Raw genomic sequence first — 25,050 nt, 5'->3', positions numbered from 1 at the left:
CAGAGTCAGACACGACTGAAGCGACTTAACACACACATAGCATGAGGCAAGTTGAGGTTTTGGAGAAGGAGGAAAGGAAATCAGACCCCTGGGACTGTAGTTTCTTGTGCTTGACCCAGGGAGCCCCTGTTCCCACTCCACACTCCTGCTCCTACCCGTGAAGGCTGGTGAAGGAGGGTGGCGCAGCAAAGATAGGGCACTCAGACGCTTAGCCCTTCTCACTTCTGTTCAGATTGTCACTGGCCTCCAAGGATGATCTCCTCTTGAAAGTTCATTCAGTCTTTTGGCTTTATTTAATTAATTTCAGGACTTGGAGATCTGGAGGTATGAAGTGTCAGAGAGCCTTCCCAAAGTAGACCAGAGGCCGGTGTCTCCTCTGGGACTGGACCTGACTCCACCATGTCCATGGTTTACCAGTTCTCTCTCTCTAATACCACACAGACCACTTGCCCCACCCTCTTATACATCATGGAGCTGCAGGTGCCAACACTGAAAGTTGGGGACATGCCTTGTACCTGGACTAACTCCCAGACTTCCTATCATGGCCCACTAGGTCCCCATCATCTCTCTTTGCTACAGCCACACCAGCTCTCTATTCCTTCAACAGTCTGGTTCATTCTCTCCTCAAGAACTGTGCACTTGCTGGTCTTTCTGCCTCGATACTCTTTCCCCCAGGTCTTCCTCCCATAAGCCAGCTCCTTCTCATTTTTAGGTCCCAGTTCAAACCACTCAACAAGAAGGCCTTTCAGGACACACCTGTCTAAAGCACCCACACCCCCCTGCACTTCAGGCTTTGCTGCGTGGTCCTGTTATATTCTTTCTCATATGCACCATTGTCTAATTTTTCACTTATGTTTTGTTTAGCTTTATGCAAGGAGGGACCTTGACTCTCTTGCTCGTCTTTGTAATCTTAGCTCCTAAAGTAATTCCTGGCATGTAGTTAATGCTCAGCTAGTATTTGTTAAATGAATGAATGAAAGAGTATCTAAATGAGTACACAGAGTCATAGCAGATAGCATCAGGGTTTACTTCTGGACTTGACTCAGACTGCTCTGCCCCCTAATAAGTGTGAGACCACCTAAAAATACACAAATAAGTCTGTTTTCTCATTGGTGAAATACAAGTGATGAGGACCCCTGCCTTCTAGCCTTGCTACTTGTAAATCAAGAAAGAAAGAAAGAAAGTCAAGTCGCTCAGTCATGTCCGACTCTTCGTGACCCCATGGACTATAGCCTACCAGGCTCCTCCATCCATGGGATTTTCCAGGCAAGAGTACTGGAGTGGGTTGCCATTTCCCTCTCTAGTAAATGAAGAGATTAAGTGCAAAATGCCCAGCAATCAGTTGGTTTTTGATACACACTTAGTGACCGTCTTCTTTTTCTTTCCAGATCATTCCTCCTGCAGCTGGATCATCCCCGAGTTCCTTCAGCCATCACTCCTATGCTATGGTTTTTGTGTTCCTCCTTGCAGCTTCCAGGGCTTTTTGCTCTGAAGTCACAGCCTTGCGCTCTCTTTTCTTGTTGTACCACAGGTTCACTCTCTACGCCGTGGATACACGAGGGAGGCACTCTGAGCTCAGCACAGTGACCCTAAGAACCGCCTGTCCCCTGGTGGATGACAACAAGGCAGAAGGTAGGTGACCCCCCCGCCCCCGTCCCATTTGCTTCACTTCCAGGGTCCTTCCCATATTTTCAGCCTCTAAATCCTGCACCCACCAGTCACTATCCACCACTCCTTTTCTGCCTCTCACACACACATGTATTGGCGCAGGGAGAAGAAAGCCGAAGGACTGGAGGGAGAATATGGAGCTAAATGAAGCAAAGCCACAAAGGAAATAGAGATTGGCTGGCAATATCTTTGCCAGTGTACAGACTTGCTCCTCTTTTATAGAATATGTGTTCTGGCTTGGAGGAAAGGGATGGTGGAGAGTCAGAACCGTGTGACTGTGTTCTGCCCCTTGGCCTAGGCTTTTAGAAACCAATCCCTTTCTTCCACTTCAGCGTGCCCTAGAGCTGGCAGGTAGGTGGCACGCGGAGGACCACTAGACTTTGCTGTACCTGTGGCAGACATCATTAGCTGATCACGGCAGATATCATTAGCTGATCATGGCAGACATCATTAGCTGATCACAGCACACCTTCCCATCTAGCCCAGGGGTGGCCTCAGAATTCTCAGCAAAGAGCTGCAGTCAGTAGCTATCCGTCAGAATCAGCATGCATGTTCCAGGTCTATAAAATTGTAAACATTAGACAAAACACCTGAAAGAAAAAAAAAACAAAACAATAAATCAGATCCACCATATACTTAGTTCTTAGATCACGTGTGGATACAATTTCTACAAAGATGTGATGGTGGCTCATGAGTCCTGATGTGCTTCAGTTCAAGGTGAGCAAATATTTTCCAAGAGCCCTGGTAAAAGCAGTGTAGAACAGACATGCTCTCCATCTTTCAGGAGTTTCCATTCTAGGAGGGCAGAGAGAGACATTTCTTCAGATGGCTCAGTCATAAGCTTGATGATGACGCTGCGTACCAGATAAGAGGAGACACTCAGATATTGAGTCTTATTAAAAGAGAGGGAATTTGAAATGGATTCCTGGTAATTTATTATTATTATTTTAAAAGGTCACATGAACATTTCTTTTTTAAAGAACAATTAAAATCAGAGTAGAAAACCCTAGAAAGTAAATGATGCTCCCATCCTGAACTCAAGTCCCTCAAGTTCTCCGGGAGGCAATCGTTGTTAAGCAGTGACATGGGGGCACACATAAATTTTGTTCAAAGTTAAAAGGTGAAAGAACGTGCCTTCTATTCCAGAGAGCAGCCCATAATGAATTTCCGTTACATCAGTTAAGCAGGGATAACTGAGAGAGCAGCAGTTGCCATGAATGGCAAGCCAAAGAGTCTAGATTTTTCTTTGAAAGATTTTCGAATGAAGAGTTGTTAGACCTGATCACAGAAATATGTTGGAAAAATTGCAGAGAGGAGATAGAAGCAGACCATTGAAATGAGCTCAAGACACTCACCGGAAGCCTCTGGAATTTTCTGTTAAATCAAAGGCACAGACCTTATGTTAACGAGCACAACCATAAGCACTAACTTTGTGCCAGACCCCGTGTCAGGAGCTTTACATCCACCTTTTAATTTAGTCCTCCCAATGCCCCTCCTGTGTGTGGATTATTATCTCCAACTGATAGATAAGAAAATGGAATACAACTGGTCAATGACATAGTCAGGATGGAATTAAGGTTTATTTGCCCCAGAGTCCACACAGGTGAACTGCTGCTTGAATACGCCTTCCTAGTTGTGAGGTATGCCTCCGTCCTCCCCTTTTCCTACCGTCCCGTGATCTGTGCCTACACCTCCTCCTCTCCCCCAGAGATAGCTGACAAGATCTACAATCTGTACAATGGGTACACAAGCGGCAAGGAGCAGCAGGCTGCCTACAACACGCTGATGGAAGTCTCGGCCTCCATGCTGTTCCGCGTCCAGCACCACTACAACTCACACTACGAGAAGTTCGGCGATTTTGTCTGGAGGAGCGAGGATGAGCTGGGGCCCAGGTACGCGGGCGCCTGAGTGTGAGCGGGGCAGTAGACTCTCCCTGTTCCCATTGGACCTTACTGGAGCCTTTTCTCCATAGGCTGATAATGGGCTTTATGAAACAAAGAAGGGAGGCAGTCACTAAGTCATGTCAGGACTCAAGGTGGGAAGCGGGTAAGGAGAATGAAAGAATCTCGGAATTTTAGCTTCTTGGACTTCTGGAATGTCAGATAAGAGAGAGACTTCAGTGCTTTTTCAGTCAGTCCCCTCACCTTCCACTTTCAGTTTTAGAAATAGGAAACGTAGCCTCCTTGAGGAGGTAGGTCCTAACCAACATCACAGAAGAGCAGGTGGCAGGGTCATGGAGCCCAATCTAGGGATTTTCCTTCTCTTTGATAAGAAATCCGAGTTGGCTTTTTTTTTCTTTCCTGGAATAAAGTCCATTAATGACCATAACTAAATGCATTCATAAATTCAACGTGTATTAAGGCGTGATTTTTTTTTTTTTTTTTGTCACCAGCAGTGACTATGCCAGCCACAGTGATAGGTGCTATAGAGGAATCACCCATAAGTGACACACAGTCTCTATCTTCTGAAGCTTCCTGAAGTAGTATCTGCAGTGGGCGGGGGGTGGCGTGGGGTCTGTGTTTCCTATCCTGCACCCAACAGTGACATCCATTTTTATTCAACACAGACTTAAGAGCCCCCTTTTTAGGTTGGTTGTTGATCATGCATTGTTAAAAAGACAGAAGCAGTCCCTACCTACGTGTAGCTCACTGTTGCACATAATTAAGCAGTTGCAAAGAATAGGAAAAACAAATATCATATACTAATGCATATATATGGAATCTAGACAAATAGTGCTGATGAGCCGTTTTGCAGGGAAGGAATGGAGATGCAGACATAGAGAAAAGACCTGTGTACACAGCCGGGGAAGGAGAGGATGGGACAGACTGAGAAAGGAGCACTGACATACATGCGCTATCATGCGTAAAATAGATAGCTGCTGTATAACACGGGGAGTCCAGCCTCATGCTCTGTGACGACCTAGAGGGGTGGAATGGGAAGCAGGGGAAGAGACTCAAGAAGGAGAAAGTGAAAGTGAAGTCGTTCAGTCGTGCCCGACTCTTTGCGACCCCATGGACAGTAGCCTGCACCAAGCTCCTCCATCCATGGGATTTTCAAGGCAAGAGTACTGGAGTGGGTTGCCATTTCCTTCTCCAGGGAATCTTCCCAACCCAGGGATCAAACCCAGGTCTCTCACATTGTAGACAGACGCTTTACCATCTGAGCCACCAGGGAAGTCCAAGAAGGAGAGGAGATATATATATATATATAATTATGACTGATTTGTGTTTTTGTATGGTGGAAACCAATACAACATTGTAAAGCAATTTTCTTCCAATTGAAAAAAATAGAATAAGAGTAATAAGGGTCAAAAGGACAGAGAGGAGCCCTTTGAGGAGGCGAGGCATAGGCACCCAGCCTGGGTAACTCAGTAAAGCCCACCCAAGAACTGAGACTGGGAGGTCTACAGGGTAAGTTGGGGTCAAGCACGTGGAAGAAGAAGACCGGAGGGTCTGGGGCCAAAGGAGTAGCCTGTGAAATGTTCCGAGGTGTAACACTACGTAGAGCAGGGGTTTAAACCTCATAAATTTTGAATTTATCATTTGCCTCCACCTTTAGATTTTTGTGGACTTCCCTAGTGGCTCAGCTGGTAAAAAGTCTGCCTGCCACGCGGGAGACCTGGGTTGGGGAAGATCCCCTGGAGAAGGAACGGCAGCCCACTCCAGTATTCTTTCCTGGAGAATCCCGTGGACAGAGGAGCCTGGTGGGCTGCAGTCCAAAGGGTCGCCAAGAGTCAGACATGACTGAGCGACTAACACTTTCACTTTATGATTTTTACCGTATTTCCATACCATCTGCACTTTATTGTCTATTTTGTCCATAGGCCCACTTATTGCAAGTATATTTGAAAAGAAAGCATTGTATCACTGTGTAAAGGGAAAACGAGCACCGTCTACCTTTAATAAAAATTAAACTTAAGCATTCAGTACAATGGAAGAAAAGCAAAATACCAGAAAACAATGCAGTTTAAGCCTCGCAGAGCCTGAGGCTTTCCTTTTAAAAGGGAAGATTAGACAGTGTTAGAGAAGTACTTTGAAACACAGTCCCGAATTAAACCTTTCCTTCTGAAAGTAATCTGGAGGAGGGCAAGGGATTGAAAAAGGGAGTCTAAACGCTTTTCCCCGTTGTGATTCGTTGCTGTTTAATACTGGACGTGTGATCTTCCTGAGTACCACCTAAAATCCTTTCTCCTGCCCCAGGAGGACCCCTTCCACACTTCGGTAAACACTGTGTGTGGAGGGACTGGAGGAATTTCTGTGCAGTCGGGTCGGACCAAAGCGTGTAACGGCAGGAGTGAGAAGAGATAAGACAGGAGAGGTCAGCAGAGGCCAGTTCCGAATGCCCTTTAAGTAGGGTTAAAGAGTTTGGATTATCTCTCTAGGGTAATGGGAAGCTTTTCAAGTGTTTTTCACAGGGGGAGATGTTATCAGATCTTCAAGGGAGAAAGATCCCTCTGACAGCCTCTGGCAGCCTGGACTAGAGCAGTCCTGACCAGAGGGAGGCAGGGAGGCCCCAGAGGCTGTTGTGATACTAAATCCAGGAGACAGAGGGTGGTGCTCCAGGCCAGGATTGTGTCAGTGGTACTGGAGAGAATTGCAGGACTTCCTGAAATACTTAGTGGGCAGAGTGTAACGCTTTTAATAGCTTTAAAATTACCCTGTAAAACGGACAAAATAGGGTATCCTCCCCATTTTATGAATGGAAAGGAATTGGAGGCCCCACGGGGTTAAATGAGCTGCACGGAGGCACACAGAGTTTGCTGTGGGGTCTGCTTCTGCCCTGAGCTTTCACCCTCAGCCCTTGCAACACGTGCAGTAACCTTCGAAGAATTCAAGGCTTGGTCGAGGGATAAAAGGGGTCTTTCCCCGGGGCAGACCTTATCTGTTCTGCTGGATCCTGGGTTTGTAACTGTCTCGCTCTCCGTCAGATAAAAGCTAAAAGAGCAAACAGACAGACAGGAGCACAGAGCTTCAGATGAAAGCTGCGATATGAGTCACCTCGGCTACCATCTTGCCCAGGCACGGGGAAAGGCGTTCTCCCTTCACTGGGCTTTCCCACAGGCTTCAGGGAATCTGGGTGGAAACTAAACCAGAGCTTCACTCTCGACTTTGTCTTTATCATCTTCTGGGATCCTTTAAGACCCTCCAGGACATCAATCTTCTGGAAAGCCTTTCTGGTTACTCAAAGAGGCGGAACAACCCACTCAGTAATGGACAGTGATAACCTGCTCACCTCCAGCCAGCTGGTCACCAGCCAGTGTGCCAACCCCCAGCCTGTGCCACCCAGCTTCCTCCTTCTTAGGGCTTTCTAGTCTCTGGAGGGAATCTGAGGCTTCCCTGATGTCCCACGCTGGCATGAGCGGGAACCAAGACAGCTGCATCCTGGTCCATCCTGGCCCTGCTGATAAACTCACCAGGCAGCCTTGGCCTCTCTGGGCCTGAGTATCTTCATCTATAAAATGACAGCAGTCCTTTCTTTCTTTTCTTTTTCTTTTTTTTTTTTAAGCAGTGAAAAATCTGTTTTCTAAATAAAGCTTACACAGAGCCCCAGCTCTTAGCTAGAATGCCACCTCCTCAGGGAACCCTCTAAAATTTCCACTCTGTCACACCCTCAGGTTTTAATTTTCCATGTTGTAGCTACTAGTTTTAGTATCTTATATTGCTTATCTATTTCATGGTGGTGGTGGTTTAGTCACTTAGTTATGTCTGACTCTCGTGACCCTGTGGACTATAGCCTGCCAGGTTCCTCTATCCATGGGATTTCCCAGGCAAGAATACTGGAGTGGGTTGCCATTTCCTTCTGCAGGGGGTCTTCCCAACCTGGGGATAGAACCCATGTCTTCTGTGTCTCCTACACTGGCAGGTAGATTCTTTACCTACTGAGCCACCAAGGAAGTCCACTTGTGTGTCTACTCATGTGACTTAGCAGCAGCAGCAGCAGCATGTGTTATCTCTAGGATATTACCCCCACCACAGTGTCAATTTATAGCTTATACTTTATGTCCTATCCACTCAGGTGCTAAACCATGACTTATTGAATGATAATGGGATGAGTAGATGTGTAAGTCGGATGACTACAGAGCTGTTCTGGTAGGAGCTACAGGCAGTGACTTGGAGCCCCCTTGCTGGGTCTCCCCTTCAGCTTCCACACTCCAGTCCCAAGGATCCATGAGGTCTACCTGAGCTATCAAGGATCACAATTGGAAACAACTGAACTCTACAAAATCTAAATTTTTCTAGCTTTGAAATAACATTATCAAGAAATGCATTGCGCTTGCCAACATTAAGAGAGTTAAAGAGACCCTCACTTATTAATTTATAAAGTCATTGATTCATTTAATGTACTTGCTATATGCCAGACCTTGGGCTGTGGGCTGGAGATAGAACAGGGAAGAAGACAGCTCCTGTCTTTGACAGGCTCAGCATCTAGTGAGAAAAAGACTGGTCAGCAAGGAGATACAGTGAAATATGTCACAAGAAGCATGCGATAAAGAGGGTGGGCAGCGCATTTTAGAACAATGTCTTCAAACTTCCGTGTGCAGGAGAATCACTTGGAGGTCTGGTTAAAATTTAGATCAACTCAGCCTCCTGGAATGGGCTTGAGTGTCTGCATTTCTAACAAGTTATTAGATGATACTAGTGTTACTGGTTTAAAAACCATGCTTTGAGTGACAAGGATCTCGATACAGCTGTTGATGCAGCTAATCCAGACCTGGAGCTCAAGGACGAATTTCTAGAGAGGAAAGTGAGTGTCTGCTCACAAGTCCAGAATAAGCAGCAATCCCAAAGGTGGGAGGGGAGGCGTGCTCTCGTTAGAAGGAACAACTAGTGCAAGGGTGTGTGCGTGTGTGTGTGTGCGTGTGCGTGTGTGTGTGTGTGTGTGTGTGTGTGTACTCAGTTGTATCTGACTCTTTGTGACCCTATGGACTGTATTCCACCAGACTCCTCTGTCCAGGGAATTCTCTAGGCAATAATACTGGAGTGGGTTGCCTTCTCCTCCTCCAGGGGACCTTCCTGACCCAGGGATCGAACCCTCATCTCCTGCATCTCCTCATCTCCTGCATCTCCTGCACTGCAGGCAGATTCTTTGCCACAGAGGCATCAGGGAAGCCCCAAGGGCGAGAGAGGGCAGGGTAAGAGAATATACTTCAGTCAGGAAGGACAAATCTCAGGGGAGTGGAGAGTTCGGGGTGAGGAGGAGAAGGGAAGACCGAAGACGGCAGCTGAAGTCATATCATAATGGCTCTTTATGAGGCCTATTCATGAGTCATTTTTCTTCCAAAAGCTGGGTCAGTGTTTTAAACAGAGGACCCATGTGGGTAGATGTTCCATGCCTCTCAAAGGTTAGCAAGTCTGCAGAACATCCAAGTGTAAAGGAGAAAGAGCAAGACCCTGCCTTGGGTTTCTGTTCTAGCTTCATCACCAGCTTGCTGTGTAACCCTGGACAAGTTGCCTCTCCCCTCTAGGCCTCATTTGCAACATAAAAGGGCTGGACTCCAAGGTCCCTTCCAGCTGCAAAGACAGGGAACCAGACAGCCCTGAAGGTCATAGAAACCAGAGAAGAGACACACCAGAAGTGTCCTTTCACCTCTAGCCCAGCATGGCATGTTCTTCAGGAACCTAGGATGGCTAGGACAGTAAGAGTTTTTCCCAGGAGCACTCTCGTATCATGAGATGAGCTCTGTTGGGATTTCACTGGCCTCTAACCACCAAGCCCCCAAATGTTCTCTGCTTCTCCATGGATCTTTGGTTAGATACCCCCATAAAGTTTAGTGACAAGAGGGTGACTCTTACTGCTACCTAAATCCATCAGGCCAGTGTCTGGAGCTTGGTTCCCATGGCAACCACAGGTTCCTGCAAACAACTGCTCAGAGAAGACCAGCTGACACCCAGCTGTCCCAGCCACAGGGTTCCTATTAGGAGGCCTGAAAAACGCCACTTATAGGTGGTCAGGGGGCAGATTTGCTCCAATCAAACACCCTTGACCACGCCTGAGCTGCTCAATCCTCTCAGGGATGTCTGATGGAGAGAGAGAAGAGAGTCAGCATTTGAAGAGATTTTGTTTCAGTGAAATTGATCTGTCTAGAGTACATGTATGTCTAGATATTTCTCTTTTTCTTTATGTCATATAATGCTTTATTTACATTTTACAAATCACTTTTACATTCATTAATTTGAAAATATTTGCTGCATTTTTCAAAATATCTTTCTTTTCTTATATTTGGACTCAGTTATATAAGTATATATGTTTCTTTAACTAGAGGATAATTGCTTTACAATGTTGTATTGATTTCTGCCACACAGAAATTTCTGCCGTGTGACTCAATCATAAGTATATATATGTCCCCGCCTTCTTGGACCCCTCCTACTCCACCCTTCTGGGCTGTCACAGAGCCCCAGGTTGAGTTCTCTGTGTTATACAGTGACTTCTCACTGATTATTTTGCATGTGGTAATGCATGGTCTTTACTGCTGCTCTGAATTTGCCCCACCCTCTCCTTCCTCTGCTGTGTCCCCAAGTCTCTTCTCTCTGTCTGTGTCTCTATTCCTGCCCTGCAAATACTTTCATCACCACCATTTTTCCAGATTCCATCTTTATGTATTAATATATGGTATTTGTTTTTCTCTTTCTGATGGACTTCACTCTGCATAATAGGCTCTGGGTTTGTCCACCTCACTAGAACTGACTCAAGTTCAATCCTTTTTGTGGCTGAGTAATATTCCATCGTATCTATGTACCCAGCTTCTTTATCCACTCCTCTGTGAATGGACATCTAAATTGCCTTCCATGGCCTGGCTGGGGTAAATAGTGCTGCAGTGAACAATGGGGTACCCATGTGTTTTTTTGAATTATGGTTTCCTCAGGATATATGCCCAATAGTGGGACTGCTGTGTCAAATCCCTTATGATTATACAGTGGAAGTGAGAAATAGATTTATGGGTCTAGATCTGATAGATAGAGTGCCTGGTGAACTATGAAATGAGGTTCATGACATTGTACAGGAGACAGGGATCAAGACCATCCCCATGGAAAAGAAATGCAAAAAAGCAAAATGGCTGTCTGGGGAGGCTTTACAAATAGCTGTGAAAAGAAGAGAGGCGAAAAGCAAAGGAGAAAAGCAAAGATATAAGCATCTGAATGCAGAGTTCCAAAGAATAGCAAGAAGAGATAAAAAAACCTTCAGCTATCAATGCAAAGAAATAGAGAAAAACAACAGAATGGGAAAGACTAGAGATCTCTTCAAGAAAATTAGAGATACCAAGTGAACATTTCATGCAAAGATGGGCTCGATAAAGGACAGAAATGGTCTGGACCTAACAGAAGCAGAAGATATTAAGAAGAGGTGGCAAGAATACACGGAAGAACTGAACAAAAAAGATCTTCATGACCCAGATAATCATGATGATGTGATCACTAATCTAGAGCCAGACATCTTGGAATGTGAAGTCAGGTGGGCCTTAGAAAGCATCACTACAAACAAAGCTAGTGGAGGTGATGGAATTCCAGTGGAGCTGTTTCAAATCCTGAAAGATGATGCTGTGAAAGTGCTGCACTCAATATGCCAGCAAGTTTGGAAAACTCAGCAGTGGCCACAGGATTGGAGAAGGTCAGTTTCCATTCCAATCCCAAAGAAAGGCAATGCCAAAGAATGCTCAAACTACCACACAATTGCACTCATCTCACATGCTAGTAAAGTAATGCTCAATATTCTCCAAGCCAGGCTTCAGCAATACATGAACCGTGACATCCCTGATGTTCAAGCTGGTTTTAGAAAAGGCAGAGGAACCAGAGATCAAATTGCCAACATCCGCTGGATCATGGAAAAAGCAAGAGAGTTCCAGAAAAACATCTATTTCTGCTTTATTGACTATGCCAAAGCCTTTGACTGTGTGGATCACAAGAAACTGTGGAAAATTCTGAAAGAGATGGGAATACCAGACTACCTAACCTGCCTCTTGAGAAATGTGTATGCAGGTCAAGAAGCAACAGTTAGAACTGGACATGGAACAACAGACTGGTTCCAAATAGGAAAAGGAGTGCGTCAAGGCTGTATATTGTCACCCTGCTTATTTAACTTCTATGCAGAGTACATCATGAGAAACGCTGGACTGGAAGAAACACAAGCTGGAATCAAGATTGCCGGGAGAAATATCAATAACCTCAGATATGCAGATGACATTACCCTTATGGCAGAAAGTGAAGAGGAGCTAAAAAGCCTCTTGATGAAAGTGAAAGAGGAGAGTGAAAAAGTTGGCTTAAAGCTCAACATTCAGAAAACGAAGATCATGGCATCTGGTCCCATCACTTCATGGGACATAGATGGGGAAACAGTAGAAACAGTGTCAGACTTTATTTTTTTGGCCTCCAAAATCACTGAAGATGGTGACTACAGCCATGAAATTGAAAGACGCTTACTGCTTGGAAGAAAAGTGATGACCAACCTAGATAGTATATTCAAAGCAGAGACATTACTTTGCCGACTAAGGTCCATCTAGTCAAGGCTATGGTTTTTCCAGTGGTTATGTATGGATGTGAGAGTCGGACTGTGAAGAAGGCTGAGCGCCGAAGAATTGATGCTTTTGAACTGTGGTGTTGGAGAAGACTCTTGAGAGTCCCTTGGACTGCAAGGAGATCCAACGAGTCCATTCTGAAGGAGATCAACCCTGGGTTTTCTTTGGAAGGAATGATGGTAAAACTGAAGCTCCAGTACTTTGGCCACCTCATGTGAAGAGTTGACTCATTGGAAAAGACTCTGATGCTGGGAGGGATTGGGGGCAGGAGGAGAAGGGGACGACCGAGGATGAGATGGCTGGATGGCATCACTGACTCGATGGATCTGAGTCTGAGTGAACTTCGGGAGATGGTGATGGACAGGGAGGCCTGGCGTGCTGCGATTCATGGGGTCGCAAAGAGTCGGACACGACTGAGTAACTGAACTGAACTGAACTGAACTGATGGTAGTTTTATTCCTAGTTTTTAAAGAAATCTCCATACTGCTCTCCAGAGTGGCTATATCAGTTTACATTCCCCCCAACTATGCCAAAGGATTCCCTTTTCTCCACAATCTTCTTTAGCACTTATTGTTTGTAGATTTTTTGATGATGGCCATTCTGACTGTAGGTTTGATTTGCATTTTTCTAATCTTGAATGGTGTTGAGCTTGTCTCATGAGTTTATTGGCCATCTGGATTTCTTCTTCAAAGAATTGTCTGCTTAGGTCTTCTACCCATTTTTCGATTGGATTGTTTGTTTTTCTGACATTGAGCTGCATGAGCTGCTTGTGTGTTTCGGAGATTAATCTGTTGTCACTTGCTTCATTTGCTATTGTTTTCTTCTATTCTGAGGGTTGTCTTTTCATCTCATTTATGGTAGAAACACTGTATTTCTGTTATCAGCCCCTGTTGTTTCCATGGCGGACACTGCTAATAGATAACAGAAATCATTCCAGGCTTGATTCATTCTAGGCTGTTTCTAAACATAACCAGACAAGAAGCGTTTCCCATCTGAAAAGGATTAGAACATGTTATGAATTGTCATTGCTTTGTTCTCTGTGAAAATATTCAAGCCTGGGATGTCAGTATACATTCTTCGGTCCAAGATTATGTTAGCTCTTTCCTTAGATATCTTGGATTCACTCTCCTGGAATTTCTAGGATGTTGGAAACAAGAGCAAACTTAGGCTCCTAGAACCATACTCCTATCATTTCAGACGCATTTTCATTTTTTTTTCCTGCATATTTTGACATTTCAGAAATCAAGATGGGTTGTGCACAATCGATGTGCACGTTATGTTGCATTCTTTCTTCATTTCTTGAAAGGCTGTTATTAAATCAATAGCATGTCTTAAAATTGACAGTGTCTTAGAATAGATAAATACGAGCAAGACACACCATGAGTTTTAACAAATGTCCCACAGAACATCCTCCCACTAATATTATAGCAATGCACATAATTATCTTGTTGTTGTTCAGTTGCTAAATTGTGTCAGATTCCTTGTGACCCCATGGACTGCCGTACACCAGTCTTTCTGGACCTTCACCCTCTCCCAGAGTTTGCTCAGACTCACGTCCATTGAGTCAGTAATGCCATCCAACCATCTCATCCTCTGTCACCCCGTATCCTGCCCTCAATCTTTCCCAGCGTCAAGGTCTTTTCTAATGAGTTGGCTCTTCGCATCAGGTGGCCAAAGTATTGGAGCTTCAGCTTCAGCATCAGTCCTTCCAATGAATATTCAGGGTTGATTTTCTTTAGGATTGATTGGTTTGGTCTCCTTTCGGTGCAAGAGACTCGCAAGCGTCTTCTCCAGCACCACAGTTCGAAGGCATCAATTCTTCGGTGCTCAGCCTTCTTTATGGTCCAACTCTCACATCCATATGGAAAAACCATAGCTTTGACTATATGGACCTTTGTTGGCAAAGTGATGTCTCTGCTTTTTAATATGCTTCGTCATAGCTTTTCTTCCAAAGAGCAAGTGTCTTTGAACTTCATGGCTACAGTCACTGTGTACAGTGATTTTGGAGCCCAAGAAAATAAAATCTGCCACTGTTTCCATTTTTTCCTCATCTATTTCCCATGAAGTAATGGGAACAGAGGCCATGATCTTAGTTTTCTGAATGCTGGATTTTAAGCCAGCTTTTTTTACTCTCTTCTTTCACCTTCATCAAGAGGCTCTTTAGTTCCTCTTCTCTTTCTGCCATGAGGGTGGTATCATCTGCATATCTGAGGTTGTTGAAATTTCCATCTGTTCCAAACTGAAATACTTTTGGGTTTGTTGAGATTTAGTCATTCTTACCATCAGTTTAGAAATGAGTTCTTGGAAGGCCTCATGGTTTCTTATGAGAGAACAAGGAGGACACAAAGCCAAATGTAAATATTTTTGCTAGTCACCTTACAAATCGTATTTCAGACCTGGTGTTGAGGAAATATATTTACACGGCAGTACCCGAGCTTCTGATTTGCTGTTTAATGGGGGTGGTCTGAGGCTAAACTGGATGTGGATATTTGGAAAGTAAGCCCAGTGAACCACTGGAAGCCATAAAACCATGGCTTCATTGCACACATTCATCATACCAGCTTAAAAATGTGTGCATGTTTCAAAACGGAAGTGCCTTCTATTGTATTTTGTCCTAAAAGTAATTCTTGTTCATTCTGTAATGTGTAAATGGGACAGGTGTATATATATAAAATTGCAAACTAAAATGTTGTTCCCTGGACTCCTAGTCTCTACCCAGAGATAAAATTGGTAACAGTGTGCACATATTTCTCCAGAGATCGATATGGACTTGACATGGATATGCTCATGAGTAAGGAAACTGGTTCAGACTTAAGGATATGTTGACATCTATAAACCACATGGTTCCGCTTCTGTCCACTTGGCTATGTTGATCAAGTACATTCGTTTTGCTCTGTTTTCTGCCTATTTACACTTAATAGCACAAGTCGTTTCCTACGGATGCATATGCACATATGTCGGCTTTTTAAAGGTTCCTTCAATTATATGAATTTATCACACATTAATTTACCCCGCTGTTAAATAAAGACCAACTAGATTTCTTACTTTTTTTTAAAATTATAAACAAATATGTATAAACATTTTACCCAGTTGCCCAATAACTTCCTTAGGCCCATGGGATGCTCCTGTGTCACTGAAGGTAATGTTACCTAGGTTTCTGGCACCTGGTGGGTCCTCAGTCGCCTGTCATCATTGTCATCCCTGATCCTCAGGGCTCTCCCCTCTTATTTTCATTTACTAGAACATCATAACTGTTTTCCTAAATGCCCGCCCCCCTTCAGGGACACACTTGAGTCCTACTTGCAGCACTTCCGCAGGAGACTTGCTTTTGAGACAGCCTTTGGCATCACGATCTGGCTCCAGTGTGCATGTATCACTCTTACCAGAAGCGAGTGGGGTTCTCCAGATGTGGCCTGACGGGGCAGCTCAAATGGAAGACCTTATTTCCCTGAATCTGCCTTCTCTGCTTCCAGAGGTGGGGTTCCAGTTTGTTGCAGCCGCGCCACGCCATGGACTCTCATCAAGCTTGAGGTCAGCTAACACAGAGACTTAAGCTTAGCTCAAGGAGACAGACATTAGGGAGAGAGGCCAACGGAAATGTTCCCTTGCTGTCTCTCCTCTTTTGCTCCATCCCATGGCTCCCTTAGAATTAGATTTCTGTCCAATAACTGTGTCAACAGCGAAGTGGGTAATGGTGCTGGGAAGAGTAGTCACTTAAGGTCCTACAGTTCCCGGAGAAGTGGCATCCGAGCCCAGCCGCTGACTCCTTCACAAGCCATCCCTGTCTCAGTCTCGCCTGCTGGTACAGTGATAGATTAATGGGCGCTGTCCCTCCTTCCCCTCCGGCTTCCATCCTGCTGGGCCCGCGTCCTGTCTCCAAGGAGGAGGATTTCATTTCCGGTATTTGAGAAAAGTGGTCACTCTGACCTGTGCTTTCCCCCTCCAGGCAAAGCTTGGGGGCATGCCTGGCCTTTGATTTATGAATCTCCATTGCCTGCAATGTATTACCCAGCAATCTCACCTTCGGTCTCTCACCCTGTACCCCGCTTCAGCCTCTGAACACCCCCAAGCCTTCTCTTCGTGGCTCCACCGTCTGAATTCTCTTGCCTTTGTCTCATTGCACATCTCACTGAAGCATTGCGTTTGGCGGAGAAAGTGCAGGAGACAGTTAAGCGAACTAACGTTGGTTTAGTTCCTATTATGTGAGAATTCCTTGTTGGACGCTTATGGCAGTAATTTCACTGCAGCTGAGCAGCAGTCCTACAAAATAAGCATCTCTATCCCCAGTTCACAAATGAGGAAACTGAGGCTCATAGAGAAGAAATGGCTTGCCCTAACATACTCTGGAGCCTCTGTCCTTTCCACTGCAAAATATCTTGGCTAACATTACTGAGAACTAAGCAAATCACCCAGGTCCTCTCATCTTCCAGAAACACTGTTATTGTTCTCATTTTACTGAGGCAGTAACTGGGAGTTAGTAGCACTGAAGAGCTTGCTCATGATCCATGCAGCTGAGTGATAGAACTAGGATTTGAATCTGGGACTTCAAAACCAAATATGTCATCTCAGCGCTAGACACTCAGAGCCCCGATTCTAGTTTTGCTTTTGTTACTAACTTAAGGTGCCTAAGGGGCAAATCGTTCTCTCATTTCAGTCTTTAGTTTCCATCTATACAAAGGCTTGTAATTGAGTTCCAAGATTATCTCTACGGAAATATCTGGGCTCTTGGAGACAAAGCATTTGGACATCTTAAAGGACTTGTCTCCCCAATCTCATTTTGTATTTGTGACTTATGTGGCTGTCTAGATCAGACAGTAGGGGCTTCACAGGTGACTCAGTGGTAAACAATCGACCTGCCAATGCAGGAGACACAGGAGATGTGGGTTCCATCCCTGGATCAGGAAGGTCCCCTGGAGGAGGCAGTGGTAACCCAATCCAGTATTCTTGCCTGGAGAATCCCATGCACAGAGGAGCCTGGCAGGCTACAAACAGTCCATGGGTTTGCAAGAGTCGGACTGAGTAAACTTTCACTATTATCTACTTTGTGGTAGACCTAGTCATTATTCCCATTTGTAGGTAAGGAAACTGAGGCACAGTTTGTGAAACAATGTCCTCAGTATCACAGAGCTAGTAAGTGTCTGGGGCAGGATTCGAACCTCAGCAGTCAGGCTCTTGAGCCTGTGTGGTGCCCCAGCTTCTAAGCTCCAGTGGCCTGGCTCTGCCACTTCTCCAGTTTCCCACTGTGAGCCCACTTGCACACCATCTTCCACCTCTAAACACCTTCTGTCTGCGACTTTCCCTACGCTTCCTATTATGCCTTTTCCCTCTTCTTTCTCCAAACCCTACTCATCATGGAGACTCAGCACAAGTTCCCCTCTTTCCAGGAAGACCTCTCAGATTTCCCAGTCCCCACCCGGTACTGTCCTCGGTCCCCCACAGCTCCCACATCTCCTTCTATTGTTGCTCTTGCCAGCTGCCTTGCAGTTTTCCACTTGTGTATCTTTCCTACTGAATTGGGAACTCTGCCATGCGACAAATGCTCAGCAAAGGTACAAGCAATGACTGTCTCCTTCAACGTCACCCCTGCCCCGTTCGTCAAAGGAAGAAGCGAGTTTGAAGATGTTAAGTCAAGTTCCCCAGGACACACAGCTGCTAAGGAGCAGAGCAAGAGCTGAAATGAGGAGGCCTGGGAGTAAGCCCCTCTGGTTCCCCTCCGCCACCCCGGGGAGGCGCCTGCCAGAGGCGAGAGAGCCCTGTGGGGCGAGTGCGATTATGAAGCTATGAATTCTTGGCACCTCAGGAAATATTCCACCCGAGTGGTGAGCTATACAAAGAGGACTTTTTGAAAGGCACCTCGTAAATCATGCCCGCAAGACCTACACACATAAGCCCGGCCCTTTTCCAGCCGCCACGCAGGTGCCTGACACAGTCTCCCATTTGTGGGGTCTGCTGTCGTAAAACGCCTCCCTCCTGGGGTTCTCCAAGGGGCACGCAGAGGACAGCAGGAGAGGGCCTCGCCTCTGGCCTCTCAGGATCTCCAGGCATCTTGAGGATGTGGAGATGTAGCAGAAGGTGGGTCCCACCTGGAGACAGACACCCGAACAGCAAAGCTGACTTCTGGTGTGACCCTCTCGAAGCCTCCGTTTCGACACCTTTCATGAGACCATGTTGTTGGTTCTCAAATGGGGTGATTTTTTTTTATAAATTCTGACTTATTTTTGCTGTGCTAGGTCATCATTGCACACGGGCTTTCCCTAGTTGTGGTGAGTGGGAGCCACCCTCTAGTTGCGAGGCTGGGGCTTCTTGTTGCGATGGCTTGTCTCATTGTGGAGTTCGGGCTGTAGGGCATGCGGGCTTCAACGTTACGGTGCGCGGGCTTAGTTGCCCCATGGCGTGTGGGATCTTCCAGGACCAGGGACCAAAACTGTGTCCCCCTCATGGCAAGGTGGATTCCTACCCACGGGAGCACGAGGGAAGCCCTCAAGTGGAGTGACTTTGCTCGGCAGAGGATATCTGGCAATGTCTAGACACAGCTTTCTTGTTATGCCTTGGACTGCGGGAGCAGGTATCTTGCAGGTGGAGGTGTAGGGATGCTGCATGACTGCCCCTCCAGCAAAGAATGACCCAGCCCACATGTCGACAGAGCCCTGTTGAGAAACCTTGGGCTAGGTGAACTCGGAGACCCTTGCCTCAGTTTTCTCTGCAGCCATCAGATCTCCTTGAGGAGCCTCTCTCTGGTGCTGCATAAAGAGCTCTAGATAAATTCCTAAAGATGATCACCATAGTCCAAGGCAATTCTTGCTAGGACTAGTGTCCGATATGACCTTGATCCTGAGCCATCGTCGTAACAGTTCTCTGGAATAAAAGCTACCCTTTCCTGAGAGCGTGCTCGAGGCCAGCCTTTGGGCATCTCTCTTAGTTAATCTCACAGCCAGTTTCTGAAGGTAAGGTTACCATCACTGTTTTAGAGACAAGGAGAGTGAGAGAGATGTCTGATTTGGGGATACAGATATAAAGGTTTCCATGAAGTAGAAAGCCCAGAAGGCAGGCTTCTTTTCTGACTGAGAGGAAAGAGTATGAGAGAGAGCAGTAAGACAGACAGAGAGGGACATGGGACTGTTCAGACCTAGTGGGGACCTCTTCAGTGGCCACCTTTATGTTTGAGCTTGGTTAAGTAGTGTCATCTCTCTGAAACTTGGGTTCCATACCCATTAAATCTAAGGGGAAAGTATTTTCAGGCTTGTCGTGAAGGTTAAATACAGATTTTAAAGTGCATATGCATTGCTTACCCAGCATCTAGCATGTGGTGCTAATTTATTGTAGTTATTGTTCTTTTCATCATTTATCATCATTATAATAATTATTACTTGGCCAGAGTTCTAAGGCTTATAAGCTTTATATTATAGAAGTGAATATGTTAGGTCAAAACTTACACCTCTCTCTATTTTATTATTATTTTTTATTGTAGTTGCTTTACAATGTTGTATTAGTTTTTGCTGTGCAGCAAAATGATATAAGCATATCAACCACACGTATAAGCATATATCCCCTATGTCTTGGATTTCCTTCCCATTTAGCTCACTGCAGAGCACTGAGTCATATCCCCTATGCTATACAGTAGGTTCTCATAAGTTATCTATTTTATTCATGAAAGTGAAAGTAAAAGTCGCTCAGTCATGTCCGACTCTTTGCGACCCCATAGACTATACAGTACATGGAATTCTCCAGGTCAGAGTACTGGAGTGGGAAGCTATTCCCTTCTCCAAGGGGTCTTCCCAACCCAGGGATGGAACCCAGGTCTCCCGCATTGCAGGTGGATTCTTTACCAGCTGAGCCCCCAGGGAAGCCCGCAGTATATATATGTCAATCCCTATCTCTCAATCCATCCCACCCCCCCTCCTCTCTTGGTATCCATACGATTGTCCTCTCTTTCACTTTTTGCACATGGCACAATTGAGGACAAATTCCAAAGTGATTTTTGAACAAGCGTTCACAATATCACGCTTACAGCTAGAGAACTGTTGGGACGAGAAGCCCTCATCCGTCCATTGACCTTTACTGAACACTTCGAAGTCCTGACCCTTTGACCTGGGCTTCTCCAGCTTCATCACCGTCCCCTCCTGTCTTCCAGGAAGGCCCACCTGATCCTCCGGCGGCTGGAGAGGGTGAGCAGCCACTGTTCCAGCCTCCTGCGAAGCGCCTACATCCAGAGCCGTGTGGACACCGTGCCCTACCTCTTCTGCCGCAGCGAGGAGGTCCGGCCTGCGGGTATGGTGTGGTACAGCATCCTCAAGGACACCAAAGTCACGTGCGAGGAGAAGATGGTGTCCATGGCCCGGAACACGTACGGGGAGTCCAAGGGCCGGTGAGGGCAGGCACCGCCCTCCGTGAGCACAGGGACTCTCCGGGGGAGGGCGAGTGGTGCTCTCGTGGATCCGGGGCCTGGCAGGGGGTGGAGGACCCTGAGGATGGGCTTGACGGAGGAGGCTTGCCAGCAAGGCCAAAGTAGACTCTCTTGTGGATACCCAACGGAGAACTTTGTCACCACTGGATTTCTTCATTTGCCCCCAGCTTTTATTTTTTCTAAGGTATTATTTGACTCTATCAAAGTCTCTCCTTTTTAAACTTTTTATTACGGATGGCACTCAATCCTGAGGCAGGAGCTTTCAGTTGGAGACCCAGCGGCCTTTCCTCTTCTTCCTTCCTCCTGCCATCCACCCCCCGGCTTCCTTTCTGCCGTGGACCCCAGGAGGAGCCCTGTGGAGAGCTAGTTGGACCCCCTTCAGCATCAGGAAGGAGGCCCCCAGGATCACTGGCAGTGAGGAAGCTTGGGTCTTTAGGACGTTCATTTTCCAGACATGTTTGGGTTGGCAGGACCCCTGCCTCTTCCTGCTCCCCGTGGGTCTGCCCAGAGTCCCTGCAGGACTTCCCATGCATTAAAAGTTCCTATTGTCTCTCTCTCTCTCCTTGGGTCGTGTTTCTTACTGATGGGGGACCTCTGTTTATTCACTCAACAGGTATTTATTGATTCTCTACTATATACCAGGCACTGGGCAATCAGCTAAAGAACAGATTCTCCCTGTCATCAGGGAGCATACAGTCCGTCGGAAATTATAGAGAAGCAGCCGGTTACTTTGGGCTGTGGTAGGGGAGGAATGGAGGCTCTTTGAACTTCTTGCTGGGTCATGAGACAAATTAAAGGGGTTCCAAAACGCTTTCTTGAAAAAGTGATGCCAATACCCAAAAGATGGGGGAGGGGGAGGGGATTAGCTCCAGGCAGGTGGGACACCGTGAACAAAAGCCCAGAGATAGGAGGAAAGGTAAGTCAGTCAATGGACATGAGTTTGAGCAAACTCTGGGAGACGGTGAAGGACAGGGAAGCCTGGCGCACTGCAGTCCAGACAGCAAGACTCGACTGAGCGACTGGAAAACAGCAAAGTCATTCAAAGGCTGAAAGCACCTTCGATGGGAATAGAGATCAAAACAGGAAGAAGCGAGAGGTAAGGCTGGGAGCTGGGCAGAGCACTGGAAGCCGTGCAGAGAAAGTCTGACTATGTTTCAAGTAACTGAGAACCACTGCAGAACATTAACACGCTCTTTAAGAAAACCCATTCCAGCGCCAGCATGGAGGTCGGAGCGGAAAAGGCGTTGCAGAGAGTGACTACTGTCATTTTGCAGAAGTGATGGCAGATTGGATCCCGAGGTAATGAGGGAAACCTTCCACCACTAAGTCTCCTTTGAAGTGGCAGTTGTCTGCTTCCATTGTGTTACATACCAGGGAGGGTAATGAGTACAAAGAGGCTTTATAAGTCCTTAAGCTCCTGGCAGTAGCTCAGAGATGCTGGCTTACTGGAGGAAATGGGATGCAGGTCAGTCGTTTCATAGCGCAGACATGATACCTGTTGAAGAGTGAGGAATACACTGGAAATTCAGACGGGAAAATACTGAAGATCAGTAAAATAAAAGCAGTTGAAAATAAGCTTCCTTCTTAATTTTGATGAGTGCTGATGACATCCGTAATCTCCCCCACCCCCTAGAAAAAACCTACCTGCTGAGTTGTTTTTCCCCCTATGATCCTAATAATCCACACGGGGAAACAAAGCAGGAGATTCTTCCAAACGACTCTGGTGCCTAAAGATCTCCTCAACCTCCAACAATCTAAGCTCAAAGGTGCTCTTTTAAGAAGTTTTACTATTATTGGAATTACATTTCTGCAAGCATATAGATGGAATTTAGGGCTTCCCGGGTGGTGCTACTGGTAAAGAACTTTCCTGTCGAAGCAGGAGACATAGAAATACAGGTTCAGTTCCTGGGTCGGGAAGATCCCCTGGAGGAGGGCATGGCAACCCACTCCAGTATTCTTGCTTGGAGAATCCTCATGGATGGAGGAGCCTGGCGGGCTACAGTCCATGGGGTCCCAAAGAGTCAGACATGACTGAAGTGATGTAGGGTGCGTAGGTGGAATTTAGATGGATACATTCCTATTACGTGTTGATGACTCTTCTCCTTCCAAGGATAGTATATTCAGAGAAGAATAAACATCTTAAAAGGAGGATGAGAAAATGATTCACTGAGTACTTACCTGTCTTAGTTATGGTATAACAGAACACCACAGACTAGGGGACTTATACAGAATACAAATTTGTTTTTCACAGTTCTGGAAGCTGGAAAATCCAAGGTCAAGGCATCAGCAGATTTGGTGTCTGGTGAGAGCTGGTGAGTTCACAGGCAGCCGTCTTCTTGGGGTGTCCTCACATGGTGGAAGGGGAGAGGGATGTCTCTGGGGTCTCTCAAAAGAGCACAAATCCCATTTGTGAGGGCACCACCCTCATGACCTAATCATCTCTTAAAGGTCCCACCTTTAAACACCAGCATAGTGGAGATTAGTTTCCAGCATATGCATTTGGGGAGAACACAAACATTCACTGTTTAGCATTTCCAGGCTCTATTCAAAATTGCTATCATGCGTACACTTTCCTGAACCCTAGGTCCCAGGCCTTACCCCACTGCTGTAGTTGCTATTGTCTTGACACAATCTGAGGAAAGGTTTAACTCAACAGTTGCATCAAGTTAAGCTCCCCAGTGTTCTGGGGCTGTTATCCGAGCCCAGTTGTTTGAATCTGAATCTGCCACCATTCACCAGCTATTGCCCTTGGATGAATAATTTGATGTCAGTGTCCCCATCAGCAAAATGGGGTAAATGTCAGTCTGTTCTCATGGGGTTATTATGAGGTTTGAGTATGACAGCAGTTGTAATGCACTCAGCACAATATATGGTAGAGTCTTTTTCCCTTCCCAGGTGGCCCAGTGGTAAAGAATCTGCCTGCCAGTACAGGAGATGCAAGGTTCGATCCCCAGGTCGGGAAGATCCCCTGGAGGAGAAAATGGCAAGCTGTTCCAGTATTCTTGCTTAGGAAATCCCATGGACAGAAGAGCCTGGCGGGCTACAGTCCATGGGGTCATGAGGAGTCAGACACGACTGAGCAGTGACTGCACACACACAACCCAGTAGCAAGAGCCCCAAGAAGCCTGTGCTTCTCTCTGAGGCTCATGCAGATGGCTGTGGCTGTTGGGTAGCTGCCCAGTTTGCCAACGGCGGCTGGCCCCTGAGGGCATCCACCACCAGGCTGTCCCCAGCTCGTTCTCCTGTCCATGCCCCTCCCTGCTTTCAGCCTCCTTTTCCCAGCTCTCTGGAGCCTCTTGCCATTCCCAGTCACCACAAGGCCCTCAGAAGTGAGACTGAGAAGCCTAGTGAGACAGGTGTGTGTTGAGGGGTGGGGTGGCTTGCCATTGCAGGCAAGTAGATTAAACCAAGATTTGTTAAGATGTTCTCCGGAGAAAAGAAAAATTTTTGAGGTGCCAATGAAGCTTCTGGATCCAGTGCCCTGGCTCTGCACAGCTAGATGGATTCATGTGCTGCCACAGAAAATGCCAGGGAAGCTCAGGCCCCACTGTACTGGCACCGATGACTTTCCATGTGGTTTCCACCGCTGAACAGAGAAGTTGTGAACACACAGAGGTGTGTGGTAGGGGTGCACAAGAAAACGCCTATATGTGACTCCCATCCTCTGTACAATCGTTAAGTGCCTTCTCTAGGCAGGCTTCATGGACATATGCTGGTATCTACCATTCAGGGAGTTCTCTTCCTAGCAATGAGTCTACACACTTACCACATTTAACCAAGTACAGAACAGCCATGTGCGAGTATGGTTACCATTTCTTGAGCTAAAAGAAAATGTGGTTTAGGCAGGTTGGATAACCTGCTTCAAAGTCATGGTGTTGAGACACTGAGATCTAAAACTGGACAGACTAAGTATTTCCAACTGGTGAGTTCTGTTTTACTACTTCCTAGAGAAAATGGGTATCATGCCCCTTCCCCATCTTATCTTATCCCTCTAATTTCTAACAAATGCTTGAGTACTAATTTCTGGGTTTGGGATACTAAGACAAACAGGACCCAGATCCTGCCCTTACGAAACTCCCAGAACTTCACTAACTAACTGCAGAGTGATAAAATCAGACATTTTGGAATCAAGCCAATCTGAGTTTAAATATTGGCTGTGCAGTTGACAGTGACAAAGAGCTGGACCCTGAGAGAAATGTATAAAGCTAACTGAACAGGTCTTGCTAATTCAGAGGCTTGGGTTAGCTGACATTAACTTCTCTAATCCTCACTTTCTTCATGGGATGAATGTACCATCTCAGAGTACTATTGGGAAGATTAAATTAGATGATATATATAAAGCCTTCAGAACAAGGTTCTCAATAAACAGTTATTACAATGGGTTATTTACATGAGAAAAGATAGGTGAGATTCACTTTGCATCAGGAAAGCCTTTACAGTCAAAGGATAATCAAGTTCAGTAAGTAGA

The 25,050-nt window shown here is 46.1% G+C and overlaps 1 protein-coding gene across 1 annotated transcript in view; it reads left to right on the top strand.

Moving 5' to 3' along the window:
• The window catches only part of ASTN2 (astrotactin 2), a 1,033,755-nt gene extending 1,013,208 nt beyond the window's left edge, over positions 1 to 20,547 (top strand). Inside the window, exons 21-23 of the mRNA XM_052644759.1 lie at positions 1,532 to 1,632; positions 3,377 to 3,560; positions 20,310 to 20,547. Of these exons, the coding sequence (XP_052500719.1) occupies positions 1,532 to 1,632; positions 3,377 to 3,560; positions 20,310 to 20,547 (523 nt within the window). The remainder of the gene's footprint in view (positions 1 to 1,531; positions 1,633 to 3,376; positions 3,561 to 20,309) is intronic.
• Positions 20,548 to 25,050: the final 4,503 nt, after the last annotated feature.

The sequence above is a fragment of the Budorcas taxicolor genome, chromosome 8 (assembly GCF_023091745.1).
Source record: "Budorcas taxicolor isolate Tak-1 chromosome 8, Takin1.1, whole genome shotgun sequence".
NCBI lineage: Eukaryota > Metazoa > Chordata > Mammalia > Artiodactyla > Bovidae > Budorcas > Budorcas taxicolor.
This window is presented reverse-complemented; position numbering and strand designations above follow the sequence as displayed.